Source organism: Neoarius graeffei, chromosome 11 (genome assembly GCF_027579695.1).
Source record: "Neoarius graeffei isolate fNeoGra1 chromosome 11, fNeoGra1.pri, whole genome shotgun sequence".
NCBI classification, from domain to species: domain Eukaryota; kingdom Metazoa; phylum Chordata; class Actinopteri; order Siluriformes; family Ariidae; genus Neoarius; species Neoarius graeffei.
Window position 1 is genome coordinate 73,147,251 of NC_083579.1, and position 21,986 is coordinate 73,169,236.

Here is a 21,986-nt window from a genome sequence, read left to right on the forward strand (position 1 = left end):
AAATAACTTTCCCAACTATATTTCTGTAGTCTGAATGTTGCACCAGAGCTGACGCAGAGGATTATAGCATTTGTACAGGAGTGAAGAATACACGTACCGCATTAAATCAGCCGCATTAAGGTGTCTCAGTGCATGTATTGTATCCAGAAATGACTCTCTGCCTTCCTGTTTCTGAGTACTGTACGAGTGGGCAGCAACTTTTCCTTGAACATTAGTTTATGCTTGGTTGAAGCCTGAAAGTGTTTTTTTTGCCATGCTTTTGTTACTGAATATTCATTTTCTCACTCCTGGGATATGGTAATTTACTTGTGCTGATTCAGTGCAGAAAGACTTGAGGAAATTCTACACACTGCATATTAATCTACACCGCAAACCCCAGCCTCTGTACACACACACTTCAGCTGCATTAGGTTTCTTATCTAATGCTGTTGATGTGCTTACAGCTTCTCCTTGGCTAAGAGGGCATCTTTGAATGTAAAATGGAGTTTCAAGTTAGTGAAGTGTACATGTGTGTGTGTGTGTGTGTGTGTGTGTGTGTGGCTTTTTACTTTTTCTGGTGTTTGCGACTTTGAGAGGACACATGATTATGATATTAATTGGAGTTTGAATCAAATGTGTTAAAGGAGAACTGAAGGCAATTTTTTTATGATCAAAATTCTATTTATCTCATTTTATTATCTCATTTTATCGGGTGGCACGGTGGTGTAGTGGTTAGCACTGTCGCCTCACAGCAAGAAGGTTCCGGGTTCGAACCTCACGGCCGACAGGGGCCTTTCTGTGTGGAGTTTGCATGTTCTCCGCGTGGGTTTCCTCTGGGTGCTCCGGTTTCCCCCACAGTTTAAAGACATGGAGATTCGGTACAATGGGGCCACTGTAATTGGTGCAAGCTGTTGTGATATGCCATGATGTATGTACATATATATGTAGATCTTCCTATGGCAAAAGCTAAATAAATTATTAAATATCGGAATGCATTTTTGATCGCTATTTTGTCGCTGCTATAGCAAGTTATGAGTGTTTGAAATATGCTCTGTAATATATCAGTCCGTATGTCAAAGCAACGGACGTAAACGAGATTCGCTGAGACCTGTGCGAGACATCGTAGGACGGAAGTAAAACGTACAGCGGAAATCAAAGCAACCGACATCTGCCAACGTTGTCAAAAGACGCGCGCGCCCTCTTTCGAATGCTGACGTAATCGAGCCGGAAGTTTTGTTTGTTTTGATAGCAATCAGGAAAGTTTAAAAAAAGTAGGCAGTAATCGTCATTTAAACTCGTTTTTGTGCAATATTTCGTTTGGAAAACAGTTTTCAAAATGGCAGCACTGACACCTGGCTGACACTTCACGTTTCGAAGTCTTGCACGAGTCTCGTGAAGATCGCGCGGATAAGCGACGCCTGCCGTGGACCAAACGAACTAAATTCAACACGGCTAAAAACCGAATAGGTCGATAAGTATAATATTTAATTGTAATTAGTCGCCAATACGAGTCACGATATAAGGTTACGAAAACTGAAAACGTAATTGAATAACACGTTAATTAAGAAATAAAGCAAGTTTAAAAATGACTTCAGTTCTCCTTTAACGCCATATAACAAGGTAAGTTCAGTGGCTTTGGACTAATCATATGTGAGGTTAGAGTATGAAGTCAAGTCAAAGTCCCTCTCACGCCAGAATCTGGTCTTCCCAGGCAGTCTCCTGTCCCAGTACTAACCAGCTCTTTGAGGCGTATGGGTGCAGCGCCGATCTCCATTTCGATAACCTTCGGCCTCTCGCCTATACAGCTAGGGTTACGGGGGTCCTCTGGTAACCAAGAGAGTTTGACTTCCTCACTCGCATCTGTATTGCAGCGTGCCTTGCCAGATGGCAGTAGGTACCATTTTTATGATGTTCTTTGGTGACTCGCCATCTCACTAGAACTCACAATGCCCCAGTCGAGAAGCAGATACGCTAACCACTCCGCCAACTCGCGGTCTAGAGTAAGAAGTACTAACCAGAAATTCATTTTAGTATGTTCGCATTTCGATAGTAACAACTAATTATAAATACGGTGATGCTTTCTGTCAGGAGATGTTCCTCTAACAGTTTCTGAAGGAGTCTTCAGTGTCAGTGCTTTGCAACAATCCCAAGTAAAGTTGTTCCTGCTAAGAGAATGACGGATGTTAAATGCAACTAAATTAAATGTAACAACAAATGGTTAAAAATCCATGTTCTGTTATAAGTATATGGTATAAGAGGAATCAAACATTTCAAGATGTGTTGGCAACCACACCTATCATCGATTATTGTCCGATAATAGCACACCCCATGTTGTTTTATTCCTTGCGTAAACAATTATTCCACATAGATTATTTATTAACATTTTAAAAGTACAAGTTTGCTAATGCAATCTAAATGGGTTTGCACTACTTTCTGGAGATTTTCCAAGTTTGAATCCCAGTGATACCAGAGGAGCAAAGTTGGTTGTGCTGTCTGAGTGGGAGGGGCATACTTTCTCATTCTCTTTCTCCCTTGTCAATCACGGTGACATTAGCCAATCATGGGCCTCTGTAAGCTCATGTATATGGAAGAGGGTAGATAGCGCATACAGTACCTTCAAAGGTGTTACGCTGCCCTGTATGAGCAGCGGTTTAACCCTGTGGGGTTGAGAGTTTCGCCAGCGAAGCTCGACAGGCTTAGAATGAGTAGGTCATGTATTGAGATAAATATCTTTGCGAGTTTTTTATCATACAAGCATGATAAATATATTGACAGAAACTTTATACTTTACACTTTCCTGTGTGCCCACTGCCAAATAATATTATAGTTTTTAAATGACCTAAATTAGATGAAACATAAAACTTGTCACCTTAGTCACACCGGAGTCAGAGCGCTGAGCATTTACACATTCATAAAAGACTGTTCACATGGTAACGGCATGATAATCACGTTCACTCTTTCGCTTTCAATTGGTTTCTCTTTCGCAGTGGGAATGCCCACCGTAAACAGGATAAAATCTGTCAGACATAGTTCAGGCTATTTGGAGGTAAAACTTGTTGTGAGATGGCATGCAGATTATATGCGTGTCGGCTGATTCAGGACAGCGATTCAATTCATGATTCATTTCATGATTCAGGACAGAGATTCAGTTCAATCTTGAGAACTGCAACACTGATGATAAGCGGTGCCTTATTTTATTTTTTTTTACTTCAACTCGATCCAGCCAAAGACCAACTCGAGTAAGTGTAAATATTTCTCCTGTTTATTATGAGCAGATCAGTTGATATGTGTGCGCCGTAGTGTATACACAGGAAAAATGACTGAGCATTTTTTCTAGAGTTAAAAGTATTTTCCTCAAAATAGTTAATTTTGCTCGATTTTGAGTTTAGAGAGTAAAATGTGGAGTTGGAGTAGGAGCAAAATTACAGAGTAATTGTGTAACAGAGTTGGTTGTGGCTCTGAACTAAGTAAAATAGTAGAAGAGTTAATTTCAAGACACACTGAAGAGTCAAATACCAAAATAAAGTCAGATACCAGATAAATGAAGGTGTTGTAAAAAGCACTGTGTTGGAATGTGTGAAAAACATGACCTTACCCATTGGGACTTGACCTGATGGGATTAAGAGTTGGCAGTGAGAGGGGTTTTCACTCTTCTCATTGAATGGAATGAATTTTTTTTACTCTTCTCATTGAATGCCCCTCCCACTGCCAACCCTTTATCCCAAAACAATAGGACATACATTTTTGGATGGCCAGTTAATTGTCCAAATCAATGGAGCAGATTTAAGTTTTTGTGCTCGATCCATTCCTCAGACTGAACAGAATCACCTCAAGTGACCAAAATGGTTTGACACAATGGGCAAGGTCATGTTTTTTTTTTTTTTCACACATTCCAACACAGTTCTAAAACTTCTTTTTACAGCATCTTCATTTATCTGTTATTTTTTTAAAGCACAATCATGACATACAGACTACAGAGATATTATTGTAGCTGAACTTGTGCTGAATACAAAAAAAAGTCATATGATTTTGAAAATACTGCTTAGATTTGTTGAAATTGATAACAAAATCAGAGCACGCCAAAATCATTAGAGTGCCAGAAAATACCCTCAGACCCCAGAGGGTTAAAAAGATGTGTCTGGCAGATTTATGTGTTTTGAAGAAAGCACATGGGACAACTTTGTTCGATGATGGACTGGCATTCCATCCGAGGTGTATTCCCATCTTGTGCACAATGTTCCTGGGATAGACTCCAGATCCAGAGTGATTCTGACCAGGAACTTTTGAAGTTCCGAAAGATGAATTAATGATGATTGATATACAAGTTTATGGGCACTCTTAAAAGCCACATTGCGGCTCAAACAGGTAGAAAAGGGTTCACAGTCTCGCACAGAACTACAGCTTTTCTAAACCCAGAGAGCAAACAGATGATCACATACATCATACTGTCTCTCAGTCATTACACTTTCAAAAGGCAGACCCTTTTGAAAGCGCTACTTTACATTGCAGCGGACGGATTTCAAAGCCACGTTTACAGTCACAAAGCGTCCTCTTCTGTAGTGAAGGAAGGACTGCAGCAGGGAAAACTGGCATTTCTAAATGAGTTCAGGAGCTATGAGCAACTCATAATTCTCCTCGAGTGATGAAAACCACCTCTGGGAGAAAACTGGCGATGGCAATCCTTTAAAAAAAGAGGAGGGCTGAACCAAATCAAAGGAACTGGGAAAAGCAAAGAAAAAGGAAAAAAGGGCTCACAGGCAAATCCTCACCAAATAATTCATTTCTGACCTCCTTAGTAAGTAAATTTGCTAAATAAATAAGACCTGCTTGGATGTCAGGAATCCAATGTGGCCCCCAGCGATGTGGCTCGTAGCCTTGGCACACAGAGTTGGCTTTAATAAACGGCGAGAGTGAATTATTTTGCCTGCTGTTTGATGCGAGGCTTTCTCAAGGATTTAATATGTTAAAAAGTGTCCTTTCATTTTGTATTTTACTTTTTTTTTTTACTCTTTTTTTGGTTGAGTCAGGCTCCAGCTGTGCCTGCCTTTTGCCTTGAGAGCAAATTGAATCCATATATAATTCATAACCTTCACCAGCCTGCTCTCCCATTTCCCTCTCCATGCATTTTCCTCCTCTTTTTTTAAAGAATCAGCTCTTTGGGACTGATGTGTGTCATGTCCCCATGTTTTATTACAGCCATAATGAACATTGTTGTGGGTACATCTGTACCAATTTTGAGGGTTTGGTCAAAATTCAAATGTTCTAACGTTCTCCAGTGGAGCTGATTAGCCGAGACAGTCACAGCTGACATTTGCATCTTTATATTTTTCCATAAACAGTTTTATATTTCTGATTTGGCAGATGCTTTATGCCAGATTGACTCTGTATGAATCTGTATGGAGTGTCCTGAAAGACGAGACGAGTGGTGTCTCGTGGTAACAGTCAGCCTCTTGTAAGAGTGTAACGATACACCCAGGCTACAATCCAATTCAATTGATGATTCACAATTCAATTTGATTCTCAAAATATTTTGAACAAAGAAAAATTTTGACTGAAAAGACTTGTTTTTACTCATAAACAGTGCAAAACAATGAATTTTTTGTCTGTATAAAATTAAGAAATCAAAATGGCTACAAGTACAGGTTTATTAATATTGTAAATAAAATGTAGAGCCACGGCTACAATTATCGACACCTTAACGATATTTTGGCCGTTGCAAAAGTAGAAAAGACTTTCAACACGTAAAATGTGCATGAATAATTACTCAAACTTCCATTGGAAAAAAAAAATGAGTTGATTCCCGATTACATGGTGTATCAGATCACGTGACACCGTTCCACAATTATCGACACCTTTGTCCACAGTTATCGACACCGTTCCACAATTATCGACATCCAGATGATTATTTATTTTAAAAAAATCATGTATGTGGTATTAAGTTAACAAAACATAGTTTTTATTTAAAATTTGTTTTACATAGACTTATATTTAGTACAAAATATCTTTTATATAAATATATGGATGTCGGTGCTTACGTAAATGAGGAAGTAATTCTAATGTTTGTAAAGAAATGAACTGATAATGTTTAACCTGCGGCAGAAAATCTTTTTGTTCCACTTTCTACCCACTTTCTAAGTATTTTCGTAGATCACGTTTTGTTCATCATTCGTTGCTGTTTGTATTAATTTCTAGTTTTGTAGTTTAACAATAAATATCAACAGTGAATCGACACTGTAACCACATGGAAATCCAGGTCAATGGACAAACCATTCCTCAAACCAATTTAATATAAAATGTCTACTGATATTGTAATATGTGATAGATATTTACAACAGACTGCAAAATATATATATAAATATATATATATATATATATATATATATATATATATATATATATATATATATATATATATATATTTTCTGAATGTAATAGAAAAATCTGAATATTTCAAGCATGTAATTTTTTATATGCTCGGAATTTAATTCTGGTCTAATTCTATTTATTGCAACAGGATTCCAAATACTCTACAAACATTCCATTCTGTTATCAATCCAAAAAAAAAAAAATTATTATAAATCACAGCACTTTTATTTTTGTTTAAAGTACTTCATCTACTTCAATAATGTTACACAAAGATCGATCCATAACAGTTGTAAATGTCCCTTAATTCCACAGGGTGTCGATAATGGTGGACACCGGTGAAAGTGATCACTATTATCGACACCTCACGTGACTCTCAAACATGCGTTTAGATACAAAATGGCAGCTGTCAAATGAAAGAGTAAGAAACAACGTAGGTTTCAACAAGGAGTTCATGAAATATCGGTGAATTTGATCAGTAAAAACATGTCCATGATCTTTCCACCATGCTTACCTGCGATAATAACGTCCGGGTTTTCCTTAAATTGCTGATCGTGCTGAAAAATTCCATCTCAGGTAACGAGCTGTGTCATCAGACGACAAGATCAAAGGGCAAGGCGGGTCTTCTGGTTGATTAATTAACCAATATTAACTGTTGTAACTGAAACTCAGCTTTGTAAAATAGTTTTCTATTGGTAAATCTGAAAAGGTGTCGATAATTATGGACTGTCGATAATTGTAGCCGCCGCTCTACTACAGGCTCGCTCTGTTTTAAATAAATAAATAAATACATTTATAAATTCTCCCAAGAATATGATGGAATGAACAAAGTCTCTGACCCGGAGAAAATGACTGATGGAAACATAATGAGCTCTGTAGCAGCACCTGAGGAAATAGTTTAGTCAGCTAAAATGTTCGACGACCGCTGCCTTGTTCTCGTACACTCCAGATTGCATCAATGCATCCGTCAGCGTCATTTAACAGCTACTGAAGAGCTTTTTTTAACTATTATAATGGAGTTGTGTAACTGTGTAAGCTATAATGTCTCATCATTTTGCTCACATTGGGACCTCTGGTGTTCACATAGTACAAATGTATTAGACGCATAATTAATATAATGCTATAAATTATATATGATGTGAATTTTGCATTGCAATGCATCATGACACAACGTATCGTTACATCCCTGCCTAATACAAAACATACGCTAAGTGACAGATATGGGCGGTTGGGCAGATTTCCTGGATCATCCAGCAATATAGGACACTGTGGCCAATGAACTATTACTTTGGGGTAAAAAAGAAATTGTGTAGTTTTTAACAAGAATGTTGTTTTAAGTTCATACTCGGTCGTTCAAGTGTTTGTATTATACAACCCCGATTCCAAAAAAGTTGGGACAAAGTACAAATTGTAAATAAAAACGGAATGCAATGATGTGGAAGTTTCAAAATTCCATATTTTATTCAGAATAGAACATAGATGACATATCAAATGTTTAAACTGAGAAAATGTATCATTTAAAGAGAAAAATTAGGTGATTTTAAATTTCATGACAACACCACATCTCAAAAAAGTTGGGACAAGGCCATGTTTCCCACTGTGAGACATCCCCTTTTCTCTTTACAACAGTCTGTAAACGTCTGGGGACTGAGGAGACAAGTTGCTCAAGTTTAGGGATAGGAATGTTAACCCATTCTTGTCTAATGTAGGATTCTAGTTGCTCAACTGTCTTAGGTCTTTTTTGTCGTATCTTCCATTTTATGATGCGCCAAATGTTTTCTATGGGTGAAAGATCTGGACTGCAGGCTGGCCAGTTCAGTACCCGGACCCTTCTTCTACGCAGCCATGATGCTGTAATTGATGCAGTATGTGGTTTGGCATTGTCATGTTGGAAAATGCAAGGTCTTCCCTGAAAGACACATCGTCTGGATGGGAGCATATGTTCCTCTAGAACCTGGATATACCTTTCAGCACTGATGGTGTCTTTCCAGATGTGTAAGCTGCCCATGCCACATGCACTAATGCAACCCCATACCATCAGAGATGCAGGCTTCTGAACTGAGCGCTGATAACAACTCGGGTCGTCCTTCTCCTCTTTAGTCCGAATGACACGGCGTCCCTGATTTCCATAAAGAACTTCAAATTTTGATTCGTCTGACCACAGAACAGTTTTCCACTTTGCTACAGTCCATTTTAAATGAGCCTTGGCCCAGAGAAGACGTCTGCGCTTCTGGATCATGTTTAGATATGGCTGCTTCTTTGAACCATAGAGTTTTAGCTGACAACGGCGGATGGCACGGTGAATTGTGTTCACAGATAATGTTCTCTGGAAATATTCCTGAGCCCATTTTGTGATTTCCAATACAGAAGCATGCCTGTATGTGATGCAGTGCCGTCTAAGGGCCCAAAGATCACGGGCACCCAGTATGGTTTTCCGGCCGTGACCCTTACGCACAGAGATTCTTCCAGATTCTCTGAATCTTTTGATGATATTATGCACTGTAGATGATGATATGTTCAAACTCTTTGCAATTTTACACTGTCGAACTCCTTTCTGATATTGCTCCACTATTTGTCGGTGCAGAATTAGGGGGATTGGTGATCCTCTTCCCATCTTTACTTCTGAGAGCCGCTGCCACTCCAAGATGCTCTTTTTATACCCAGTCATGTTAATGACCTATTGCCAATTGACCTAATGAGTTGCAGTTTGGTCCTCCAGCTGTTCCTTTTTTGTACCTTTAACTTTTCCAGCCTCTTATTGCCCCTGTCCCAACTTTTTTGAGATGTGTTGCTGTCATGAAATTTCAAATGAGCCAATATTTGGCATGAAATTTCAAAATGTCTCACTTTCGACATTTGATATGGTGTCTATGTTCTATTGTGAATACAATATCAGTTTTTGAGATTTGTAAATTATTGCATTCCATTTTTATTTACAATTTGTACTTTGTCCCAACTTTTTTGGAATCGGGGTTGTAGCACAACTGTTGTGTTCTCCAATCTGATTGGTCAGAAGGTGGTGATTGATTCTTTATAACAGCAGCTCTGACAGTAGTGTAAGCTTTCATTTAAAGTTGATATTAATGCACTTCTCACACATTATTGCTTCTGTAGTAACTCGAAGGTTAATCATTAACAGACTCAAAAGTGTTGTTACTGAAAAAAGAAAAAAAAAGTCTTGTTGTTGGGATAGTGAAGCTTTTTGAATGGAGATGTTTCATAATATTGATGGAAGGAATCTTCAGGATGAGAGCTTTGTTACCACTGATACATTTTCCATAATGGGAAAGACTTCAGGACAGAGAACTGTGTGCTTTCTTAGTAACAGGACAGGCTCTATTTTTTTTTATTTCGCTTATTAATATTAACTTCAAGAGAGAAAAAGAGAGATGACTGTTTTTAGCTGCTATAGTGTGAGTGATAACAGGAACTGTCTTTCTGTCTGTCTCATGGATGTTCCAGAACGTTAAATGTAGCAATACAGGACTGTCCAGAAATCTTAGGCACATGTAAAGAAAAGCTGTTGACCAAAAAATGGCTTAAAAATAATGAAATGAAATGTTTCAACATTAGAAAAATACTATAAACAGTAATCAGTAAGCCATAATAAACGAAACAAAGTCAATATTTGGTGTGAAATGACCCTTTGCTTGAAAAAAAATAGTAGTCTGAGGTACAATGAGTGCAGTTTTATAAAGAAACTAGCAGGTTACCTGACATTTCCAGGGTTTTGCAAAATTCTGGGTTGGCCCCGGACTTCCATGTCAAATTTGGTGATCTGTCAAGAAATGGTGATGTTAACCCAAGACAAACAAAAATCCAAACATCCACCACCCAGGGGCCTACTGGGGACCCCCTGGGGCCCAAATATGGAATTTCTGAGTTCTGCCAAATTGTGGCTATCTCCTGTATCTATGTGCCAAGTTTAGTGAAGCTCTGTCAAGAGTTTCTGTTGATAAATGTAATGTGAAAGGCATTGAGGGAGGGGGTGGGTGGATGTTGTGCCCCCCAGGGACCTCCCTGGGGCCCAGGCATGAATTTTGTTTATATCTGCAAAATTCCGGGTCATCCCCGGACCTACTTGCCAAATTTGGTGAAAATCTGTTGAGAAATGGCAACAATAGCTCAAGACAAACAAACTAACAAACAAACAAACTTTGCCGCTTATTATACGGATGCCTTGACGCGTGCATCAGATAGACTCTCCGGCATGCTCCGGACAGCACATGCACCATAAACGACTCGCACCTACACAGGATTAAGGTGCAATCAGCGGACCTATATAAAAACTGTGAAAACGCACATACTTTGCGAAGTATTGAGTTGCGTTGCTGACACATTACTGAGCCTTATTTCCTTGTTTGGGTTCCTGATCCCTGATTTCCTGTTTCTCATCTTTGATTCTGCTGCGTCTACGATAGCCTGTTTGTGTCTCGCTCGACCTATCGCCTGTTTCACTGTTTTATGATTTTGCCTGCCGTTCTGGATTGTTTGTCTTCACTTGTATTAATAAACACACCTTCTGCACTTACATCCGTTTCCCAACTATCTCTGACAGAATACTTCACACTCCCTGATAAAGAGAAGCACATTCACTTGTTCATACTTCATGTTCAGGAACAAACTAATGTTAATGGCGCTAAAACAGCCACCGTCAAATGGTGCAGTTGAAGTCTTGTTCTCGGACTCGACTCGGATCAATAGTGGACTCGACTCGGAATTTTTTTTAATGACTTGGACTTGACACGGACTTGAACACCGGGGACTCAAGACTGGACTCGAGGTTTAGTGACTCAACTACAACACTGAGCTGTAGGTTTTACTGAGCATCTTACAGAACCAGCCACAGTGACCCAGTTCTTCTGGACACTTTGACTGTCACACTCGCTTCTTCATTTTGCACCAAAACCCAGTAGCCTTCATTATGTTTTCTTTTCTAATCTGAAAAGTGATCTCTTATGGAATATGCTGCTCAGACATATTACGAACTTTTTTTTTTCTGTAACGTTTAATTGTGTGCTGGAAAAAAAACGAACGTTTGGAACTCTAAAATGTTTTTGTACTGACTCGATAATGTAGAAGCCATAAAATAGAAATCTATAACAAAGTTTGGAACAAAGGGTGCATAAAAGTTTTGCACAGAACTGTGTATATATATATATATATATATATATATATATAAGATATATAAACCCTTTAGAATTTTCTATATTTCTGTATAAATATGACCTAAAACATCATCAGATTTCCACACAAGTCCTAAAAGTAGATAAAGAGAACCCAGTTAAACAAATGGAGACAAAAATATTATACTTGGTCATTTATTTATTGAGGAAAATAATCCAATATTACGTATCTGTGAGTGGCAAAAGTATGTGAACCTTTGCTTTCAGTATCTGGTGTGACCCCCTTGTGCAGCAATAACTGCAACTAAACGTTTCCGGTAACTGTTGATCAAGTCAAGTCAAGTCAGTTTATTTATATAGCACATTTAAAAACAGCAGCAGTTTACCCAAAGTGCATCACAGATAAAGGCAGTAAAAAGACATTTAGAAATCAGAGCAGGACACAGGCTACTACATAAGAAGGGCAAGGAATAGCTCATCTCATCTCATTATCTGTAGCCGCTTTATCCTGTTCTACAGGGTCGCAGGCAAGCTGGAGCCTATCCCAGCTGACTACGGGCGAAAGGCGGGGTACACCCTGGACAAGTCGCCAGGTCATCACAGGGCTGACACATAGACACAGACAACCATTCACACTCACATTCACACCTACGGTCAATTTAGAGTCACCAGTTAACCTAACCTGCATGTCTTTGGACTGTGGGGGAAACCGGAGCACCCGGAGGAAACCCACGCGGACACGGGGAGAACATGCAAACTCCGCACAGAAAGGCCCTCGCCGGCCCCGGGGCTCGAACCCGGACCTTCTTGCTGTGAGGCGACAGCGCTAACCACTACACCACCGTGCCACCCAGCAAGGAATATAAGACAAGTTTTAAAAAAAAAAGATATTAAGAGTCAAGGATAAAGATAATCAATAAATACACAAATTAAAATAAGTAAATAAATAGAAATCGAAACAACAACTATGATTTGAATAAATAGAAACAAGATTAAGATAAAAACAGGATTAAAAAAAGAAAAACTGTGTCAGACTGAACTAAAAGCAAGGGTAAAAAGATAGGTTTTCAAATTAGTTTTAAAACTGGCAATGGTTGGGCAGGATTTGATGTGGGGTGGGAGACTATTCCAAAGCTTTGGGGCAAAAACAGAAAACGCTCGGTCACCTCTGCTTTTGAGGCGTGAGTGGGGGACTGTGAGGAGTTGCTGGGAGGATGACCTGCGTGACCTTGGGGGAGAATAGAGGGTTAAAAGCTCTATTATACAAGATGGAGCAAGACCATTGAGAGCTTTAAAAACAAAAAGTAAAATTTTAAAGTCGATTCTGTATTTAATTGGTAGCCAGTGGAGGTGAGCCAAGACAGGTGAGATTATTATATTCTCTCTTTTTAGTACCAGTTAAAAGCCTAGCTGCTGCATTTTAGGCCCTTTGTAGCCTATTGATGTTAGACTGGGTTAAAACTGTGCACAAAGAGTTGCAATAGTCCAAACGGGATGAAATAAAAGCATGAATGAGAGTTTCAAGATCAGTAGAAGATAAAAGTGGCTTTAGTTTGGCTATGGTTCGGAGCTGATAAAAGCTTCCCTTCACCACACTGCTGGCTTGACTATTAAAACTCAGTGAACTGTCCGTTGAAATGCCAAGACTTCTCACTGTACTGTGAACATTCGCAGATAGGGGGTCAAGTGCAATTGTCAGGCTGGCTACAGAATAGGGGGATCCAAATACCATTACTTCAGTTTTATTGTCATTTAATTGAAGAAAATTAGTAGCCATCCAGATTTTAATATCACTCAGGCAGTTGAACAGATTGGTTAGTGAGGTATTGTCTGTTGTCACAGGCAGGTACAACTGTGTGTCATCTGTATAGCAATGGTATTGAATGTCGTGTTTTTTGTAGAATTGAGCCAAATGGTAGCATGTACAGTGAGAAGAGAAGAGGGCCTAGAATTGAACCTTGGGGGACACCACATTTGATGGGGGTGGAGGATAATGTGCAGTTTCCCAATTGAACAGAAAAAGTTTGATCCTTCAGGTATGAGGTAAACCAATTTAAAACTGGGCCCTGTAGACCAGCACAGTTCTTCAGGCTAGTTAAAAGGATGTCACGACCAATTGTATCAAAAGCGGCACTAAGGTCAAGTAAGACTAAAACAGCACTGGACCCAGAGTTCGTACATAGCAAGATATCATTGAGTACCTTCAGCAAGGCAGACTCGGTGCTGTGTAGAGCTCTAAAACCAGATTGAAATTTGTCAAAGATATCAAACGTGTTCATTTCATTTCATTATCTCTAGCCGCTTTATCCTTCTACAGGGTCGCTGGCAAGCTGGAGCCTATCCCAGCTGACTACGGGCGAAAGGCGGGGTACACCCTGGACAAGTCGCCAGGTCATCACAGGGCTGACACATAGACACAGACAACCATTCACACTCACATTCACACCTACGGTCAATTTAGAGTCACCAGTTAACCTAACCTGCATGTCTTTGGACTGTGGGGGAAACCGGAGCACCCAGAGGAAACCCACGCGGACACGGGGAGAACATGCAAACTCCACACAGAAAGGCCCTCGCCGGCCACGGGGCTTGAACCCAAGACCTTCTTGCTGTGAGGTGACAGCGCTAACCACTACACCACCGTGCCGCCCCCAAACGTGTTCAAATAGGATAAAAGCTGAGAAGCAACCACCTTTTCCAAGATCTTAGACAAAAAAGGTAGCTTGGATATGGGCCAGTAATTCTTTAGGATACAAGGATCTAAGCTTGGTTTTTTTAAAAGTGGTTGTACAGTGGCATGTTTAAAACAAGAAGGGACAACACCATTATTTAGCGAGCTGTTAACTATGGCTAAAATCAGGGGGCAAATGGAAGGGAAAACATCTTTAAAAAGGTGCGAAGGAATGATGTCTGAGGGACAGACAGTGGGCTCCATCTGTAAGATCACCTCAGACAGTTGGGAGGATGTCACTGGTGTAAAATACTGGAGAACATTAACAGGATGGGGACTAGCTGTGAAATCAAACTGTGACTGTGGGATGTTTGCCCTTATGGTGTCAATTTTTTCAGTAAAGAATTAAAAAAATTCCTCACATGTTTCATTATTGGAAGCAGAGGTAACTGGAGCAGCTGGGTTTAAAAGAGAGTTGATTGTCTTGAACAACACTCTGGGTCTATTTGCGTCTTTGTTTATGAGGTTACTAAAATAGTCCTTTCGTGCCATCTGTACAGAGAGTTGGTAGCGTTTTAGGTGGTCTTGCAAGATTTCATATGATACTTGTAGTTTGTCTTTTTTCCATTTACGTTCAGCCCGTCTACAGACACGTCATGCAGCGCGGGTGGAATCATTAAGCCAGGGTGTAGTATTGGACCTAACTTTCCGAGACTTGAGAGGGGCCACATCATTTAAAATGCTGGCGCAAGTAGAGTTAAAAAGATTGACAAGCTCGGAGGTGTCGCTGCAGGTGGCTAGGGCTTCAGTGATTCGGGGTAGGTGGCAGTCAGAAAACGAATTGGAGAAAAGTTGTGCAGTGGCTGAGTTTATAGATCAGGTAAAGGAGCAGGGGATGATGGGGAGGAGGGATAGGAGGAGGACCAGAGAGATTTGAACTGTATCATGAAGTGATCTGACACAGTGATGTCAGAAATGAAGAAGTGTGAGACAGGAAAACCAGATGACAGGACAGGATCAAGTGTGTGGCCTTTCTGATGTGTAGGGCCAGATACTAATTGGGTTAAATTAAAAGAGTCAAACAGGTTTAAAAATTCGCTCACCATGGGCTTATTTGGACAACACACATGAACGTTAAAGTCACCTAAAATTAACAACTTATCAGAACGAGAGGCCATGACAGACAAAAGGCCAGAAAACTCTTGAATGAAAGTGCTGGAGGCTTTGGGAGGCCTGTACACCAGAGCGCATAGGACAGGGGAAGGGCCATTAATCGATAAGAGTTGCACCTCAAAAGTGGAATAAGCGCTGGTGGGAAGAAATCTGCATTTAAATGAGTTGTTGAAAAAAGTGACTAAACTGCCTCCATGACCAGAAGACCTTGGTGAGCTTAAAAAACGAAAATGAGGGGGACAGAGTTCGCCGAGTGAAAGGTGATCACCAACAGTAAGCCAAATCTCAGTTACAAATACAAAATCCGGTTGACAAGATGTTATAATCTCATCTCATCTCATCTCATCTCATTATCTCTAGCTGCTTTATCCTGTTCTACAGGGTCGCAGGCAAGCTGGAGCCTATCCCAGCTGACTATGGGCGAGAGGCGGGGTACACCCTGGACAAGTCGCCAGGTCATCACAGGGCTGACACAGACACAGACAACCATTCACATTCACACCTACGGTCAATTTAGAGTCACCAGTTAACCTAACCTGCATGTCTTGGGACTGTGGGGGAAACCGGAGCACCTGGAGGAAACCCACGCGGACACAGGGAGAACATGCAAACTCCGCACAGAAAGGCTCTCGCCGGCTACGGGGCTCGAACCCGGACCTTCTTGCTGTGAGGCGACAGCGCTAACCACTACACCACCGTGCCGCCGTTATAATGTCATTTAAAATAAAAGTCTTATCTGTCAGAGATCGGACATTTATTAGGGCAATGCTGATCGGTGATGGCTGAGCCGCTGGTGTCGAGGATAATGTTAAGTTCATATGGGCTGGTAGTGAACGAAGATTCGCTGCATTTACTCTGCCAGTGCGTGTGGTTTTGAGGGGGGAGCGAGGAGTCCAGCGCACTGGGATAAGATCCATGCGTAGTGGTGGAGGAGCCAGGCGCTGAAGATTTCGCAAGTCTATGCCCCCAACCCTGAATTTGGAATTAACGGCAACAGCCTTGGTGCAGGTACCGGGGCTGACGAGCAATCCCAATGCTGGTGCAAAGTTTGTAAACTCCAGGGGACAGATGAAGTGACGACGAGTTCATTTTTAACAAGTCCGCTGGAGAATAGCACAGATCCATAGCCCAATGCGGTGTGCTGGAAAGGCTGCAGAAGCTGTAAATAATCCACAGTGTCAACAAAATGACGAGGAGATAAAAAACCAGTTCTGAGATGATGGGATGCATTGTAATTCACCACAGAACACCATGAGAGCCAGCAGAAACTCACAGCCAGATTGACAGCCCCGATAAGCCAGCTACCAGATACCAGCACTTATCAGAAAAGGTGGGGAAGCTACCAATTCTGGCTAAATGCTACAATGAGCATACAACAGTGAGGAAGTGGAGACTTACACACTCGCACGCCGGGGGTCAACAGCATCCACAGCAGAGAGGGCTCGAGTTAGGCCGGAGAGACGCTAGCACACCCACGAGAAAGATGGCAGGTCCCAAGGATACAGGTAATCCAATCAGACAGTGAGGATAAACAATCCAAACATATCGGTAAAGTCCAGGTTTACAATTTCACACAATTATTAATTAATGAGAGGAGAAACAGAACACTCTCTCCCTCACTGCCTTTCTGAAGTTTCCCGCCAGAGGAAGTGACGAGTCCATCTCCCGATGAGTGAATGAATAGATGTGGGCTGCTCAGTGAGCAGGTTGTGTGCACTGGCTTGGAGGAATTTTAGCCCATTCCTCCGTACAGAACAGCTTCAACTCTGGGATGTTGGTGGGTTTCCTCACATGAACTGCTCGCTTCAGGTCCTTCCACAACATTTCGATTGGATTAAGGTCAATAGCATTCTGGCTTGTCCACGTGATCTTTAGCAAACTGCAGATGAGCAGCAATGTTCTTTTTGGAGAGCAGTGGCTTTCTCCTTGCAACCCTGCCATGCACACCATTGTTGTTCAGTGTTCTCCTGATGGTGGACTCATGAACATTAACATTAGCCAATGTGAGAGAGGCCTTCAGTTGCTTAGAAGTTACCCTGGGGTCCTTTGTGACCTCGCCAACTGTTACATACCTTGCTCTTGGAGTGATCTTTGTTGGTCGACCACTCCTGGGGAGGGTAGCAATGGTCTTGAATTTCCTCCATTTGTACACAATCTGTCTGACTGTGGATTGGTGGAGTCCAAACTCTTTAGAGATGGTTTTGTAACCTTTTCCAGCCTGATGAGCATCAACAACGCTTTTTCTGAGATCCTCAGTGTTCGTGCCATGATACACTTCCACAAACATGTGTTGTGAAGATCAGACTTTGATAGATCCCTGTTCTTTAAATAAAACAGGGTGCCCACTCACACCTGATTGTCATCCCATTGATTGAAAACACCTGACTCTAATTTCACCTTCAAATTAACTGCTAATCCTAGAGGTTCACATACTTTTGCCACTCACAGATATGTAATATTGGATCATTTTCCTCAATAAATAAATGACCAAGTATAATATTTTTGTCTCATTTGTTTAACTGGGTTCTCTTTATCTACTTTTAGGACTTGTGTGAAAATCTGATGATGTTTTTGGTCATATTTATGCAGAAATATAGAAAATTCTAAAGGGTAGACCCATACACACACACACCGTTTGTATAATGCTAAAAATCATATTAATTTTTGAAGCTGTTTCTGTAGAGAAGTGTTCGAGCTTGATGACTCTCTCTCTCTTTCTCTCTCTCACTGTTTACTGCAGTGTGAGTGGTGTGTTTCTGAGAGACGTGCTGCTTTGTTTACCAGTGTTTTCTCCCACCACCGATCACTCTCAGGCAGCTAGAAAGTGACAGTAGCGAGCGGCGTGTCACCTCCATCCCCCGCCAGCTCTCCACCGCCTTCACCACTCTGCCTCTGCCAGGACAGCGGGGCTGAATTTAATGCCGTGCTGCCTGAGAGCAAAATAAATGCACTGTGCTGTTTTTGATGGTGCCCCGTGCATATATTAAGTATGATTAAACAGCACACTTTCCCTCCATCAAGTGTTTTAATGGCTTTTTTGATGACATGAATTAGTAATAATGGCGGTGCGCGGCGCAGCGCGGAGAGACGCTTGTTTTTGTGTCTTCGTGTTTATTGCATTATCCGCACGGGAGCCGCGGTTTATGATGTAAAGGAGTAAAAGGCGACGTGAAAGTATTTTTTCGTGCACTTTGTTGAAATGAGCGATTGAGGCAGGAGGTCTGATCCGGACAGATGAAAGTGCCTCGTTTGCCATCTCGCTTACACCGAAATCAATCCTGCGAGGAGATTACAACCAGGGTGCGTCATGTAACTCAGCCAATGACTAATTACATCTGTGAGATGCGATTACGGCAAGCTTTAGCGCACATGGATCCCACTCGTTAGTCATTGTGTGTCAATTTCACCCGTGGCGTTGTCTCTTGGCAGAGCTAAAGTACGGCCCGTGTGACTGACATTAATCCTGCTTGTACATTTTCACCATTTTTCTTATTATCTCTCCCGGTGAATAATTCAGATTTATTTCAAATCCACCAAACACCCGGTTGGCGTTTCATCTTTCATCATGCGTCTGGCACAGGTTGATACTAGATGCAGCTTTGATTTATTTACTCTTCACTCTGTCCTTCTGAAATGATTCACCAACACAGTTTTTTTGTCAGTATTCTTTTGTGTGTGTGTGTCTGTCTGTCTGTCTGTCTTTCGCTCTCTCTCGCTCTCTCTTAGACAGGGTGGTTATTGTCGAATAATAAGTACAAATGTGTGTGTGCGTGTGTGTGTGTGAGAGAGAGAGAGAGAGAGAGAGAGAGAGAGAGAGAGAGACACACACTGGTTTCTGACATGCAGCAGGTTGTTGATAAGCCCTCTGATGTCCCCAAAATCATTTGGAGCGTAGAGAAAGTGTGGGATTGATTTCCTGCCATCACCATGGCAACAAATAACGTGATCCCTTCCAGAAGCACACCTTAATTAGTTAAATTATTACTCTGGGGAGGAGCGGTGTGCCTGGAGAAGCCATTTCCTCCAAAGTGTAACTCCACTTGTATGATCCTCTAGGTGATTTATCTTATCATGCTGCAGCCTTGTGTGTGTGTGTGTGTGTCCGTGTGTCCCAGTCTGCATGGTCACTGACAGAGCATCTCATCATTTCGAGACTCATCCTGAACAGGATCTACATGCACACTTCAACATCACAGCAGTCAGTGTGTCAGTCTGAACTCCCGACTCGTTCTGATGGTTTATCTGAATCACTGAAATAAGAAACAGTGAAATTAATAATAGAACTATAGTATTAGATGTGGGCGGTACGGTGGTGTAGTGGTTAGCGCTGTCGCCTCACAGCAAGAAGGTCCGGGTTCGAGCCCCGTGGCCGGCGAGGGCCTTTCTGTGCGGAGTTTGCATGTTCTCCCCGTGTCCGCGTGGGTTTCCTCCGGGTGCTCCGGTTTCCCCCACAGTCCAAAGACATGCAGGTTAGGTTAACTGGTGACTCTAAATTGAGCGTAGGTGTGAATGTGAGTGTGAATGGTTGTCTGTGTCTATGTGTCAGCCCTGTGATGACCTGGCGACTTGTCCAGGGTGTACCCCGCCTTTCGCCCGTAGTCAGCTGGGATAGGCTCCAGCTCGCCTGCGACACTGTAGAAGGATAAAGCGGCTAGAGATAATGAGATGAGATGAGTATTAGATTGAAATATTATGATGTAAATAAAGCTCATTGATAGAATACAGGAAGTTTAGGCTTTAATATCATCATAAACGTGTTACTTTTTATTTAGAGTTGATAAAAACACTGCAGTGACTCTATTTAAACAGCAGATTGTTTGATCCTAATACTTTTTATTTACTTCCTCTCTTTTTCTCACTGTATCTGTCTCACTCTGTCTGCATCAATGTATCTGTCTCTCTCTCTCTCTCTGTGCACCTGTCTCACTCTGTCTGTCTGCTTCGATGCATCTGTGTGCCTCTCTCTCTCTCTCTCTCTGTCTCTTTTTCTTGCTCTGTCTCTGTCCCTCTCTCTGCCTCTTTTTCTTGCTCTGTCTCTGTCCCTCTCTCTGGGTGTCTGTCTGTGTCTGTCTTCCTGTCTCTGCCTGCCTCTCACTGTCACGCTCTCTCTCTCTCTGTCTGTCTCTCTTTGTTTTTGCTTCTCTGTATCTCTCTCTTTGTCTCTGTCTTTCTTTCTTGCCCTGTCTCTGTCCCTCTCTCTCTGTCTTTCTCCCTATTTTTGTCTGCCACTCTGTCTCTCTTTTCATCACTGTCTGCTCTTCTCTCTCTCTCTGCACCTGTCTCACTCTCTGTGTCTGCTTCGATGCATCTGTCTCTCTCTCTCTCTGCCTGTCTCTTTTTCTTGTTCTGTCTCTTTCCCTCTCTCTGTCTCTCTCTGTATCTGTCTGTCTCTCTGGCTCTTTTTCTTGCTCTCTCTGTCCCTCTCTCTGGGTGTCTGTCTGTCTGTCTTCCTTTCTCTGCCTGCCTCTCTTTCTCTCTCTCTCTTTCTCTGTCTCTCTGTTTGTGTCTCTGTCTCTGTCCCTCTCTCTCTGTCTTTCTCCCAATTTTTGTCTGCCACTCTGTCTCTCTTTTCATCACTGTCTGCCCTTCTCTCTCTCTCTGCACCTGTCTCATTCTGTCTGTCTGCTTCGATGCATCTGTCTCTCTCTCTCTGCCTCTTTTTCTTGCTCTGTCTCTGTCCCTCTCTCTGGGTGTCTGTCTGTGTCTGTCTTCCTGTCTCTGCCTGCCTTTCACTGTCGCTCTCTCTCTCTCTCTGTCTCTCTTTGTTTTTGCTTCTCTGTATTTGTCTCTCTTTGTCTCTGTCTTTCTTTCTTGCCCTGTCTCTGTCCCTCTCTCTCTGTCTTTCTCCCTATTTTTGTCTGCTACTCTGTCTCTCTTTTCATCACTGTCTGCTCTTCTCTCTCTCTGCACCTGTCTCACTCTCTGTCTGCTTCAATGCATCTGTCTCTCTCTCTCTCTCTCTCTCTCTCTCTCTCTGTCTGTCTCTTTTTCTTGCTCTGTCTCTGTCCCTCTCTCTGTCTCTCTGGCTCTTTTGCTTGATCTGTCTCTGTCCCTCTCTCTGGGTGTCTGTCTGTGTCTGTCTTCCTGTCTCTGCCTGCCTCTCACTGTCTCTCTCTCTCTCTGTCTCTCTTTGTGTTTGCTTCTCTGTATCTGTTTCTCTTTGTCTCTCTGTCTTTCTTGCCCTGTCTCTATCCCTCTCTCTTTCTGTCTTTCTCCCTATTTTTGTCTGCCACTCCCTGTCTCTCTTCATCACTGTCTGCTCTTCTCTGTACTCTCTCTCTCTCTCTCTCTCTCTCTCTCTCTCTCAGGCAGGGTGGTTATTGCGGAATGATGGGCACAAGCTCATTGTATAGCCATCAAGTGGGAAATGCCACAGCGATGATGTCACCACAGAGCTGCAGCTCCAACACGTCTCCTTCAGGTAAAGACGCTTTCTAATCACATTCCACACCATGGAAGTCCCTTTACGTCCTCATGTCCTTCCAAACACCGCTCACACGGCACAATAAAGCCTGAAATAAAAAGGAGTGATATTGTTCAGGTCAATCTGAATTGCTAAATGATGTATATATGATGTTTAGAGCAGTATGTGGTGGGGTGTTCGTATATGGCGATTAATTTTTTTAAAACTGGGAGACATTTTTGTTATGATTCAGCAAAAGTGAGTGTGGCGT

At 41.7% G+C, this 21,986-nt stretch overlaps 1 protein-coding gene across 1 annotated transcript in view; it reads left to right on the forward strand.

Annotated features, from left to right (window-relative positions):
* LOC132894622 (AT-rich interactive domain-containing protein 1B-like) overlaps positions 1 to 21,986 on the forward strand; it is a 657,256-nt gene that overhangs the window by 520,454 nt on the left and 114,816 nt on the right. Inside the window, exon 9 of the mRNA XM_060934699.1 lies at positions 21,621 to 21,733. Within this exon, the coding sequence (XP_060790682.1) occupies positions 21,621 to 21,733 (113 nt within the window). The remainder of the gene's footprint in view (positions 1 to 21,620; positions 21,734 to 21,986) is intronic.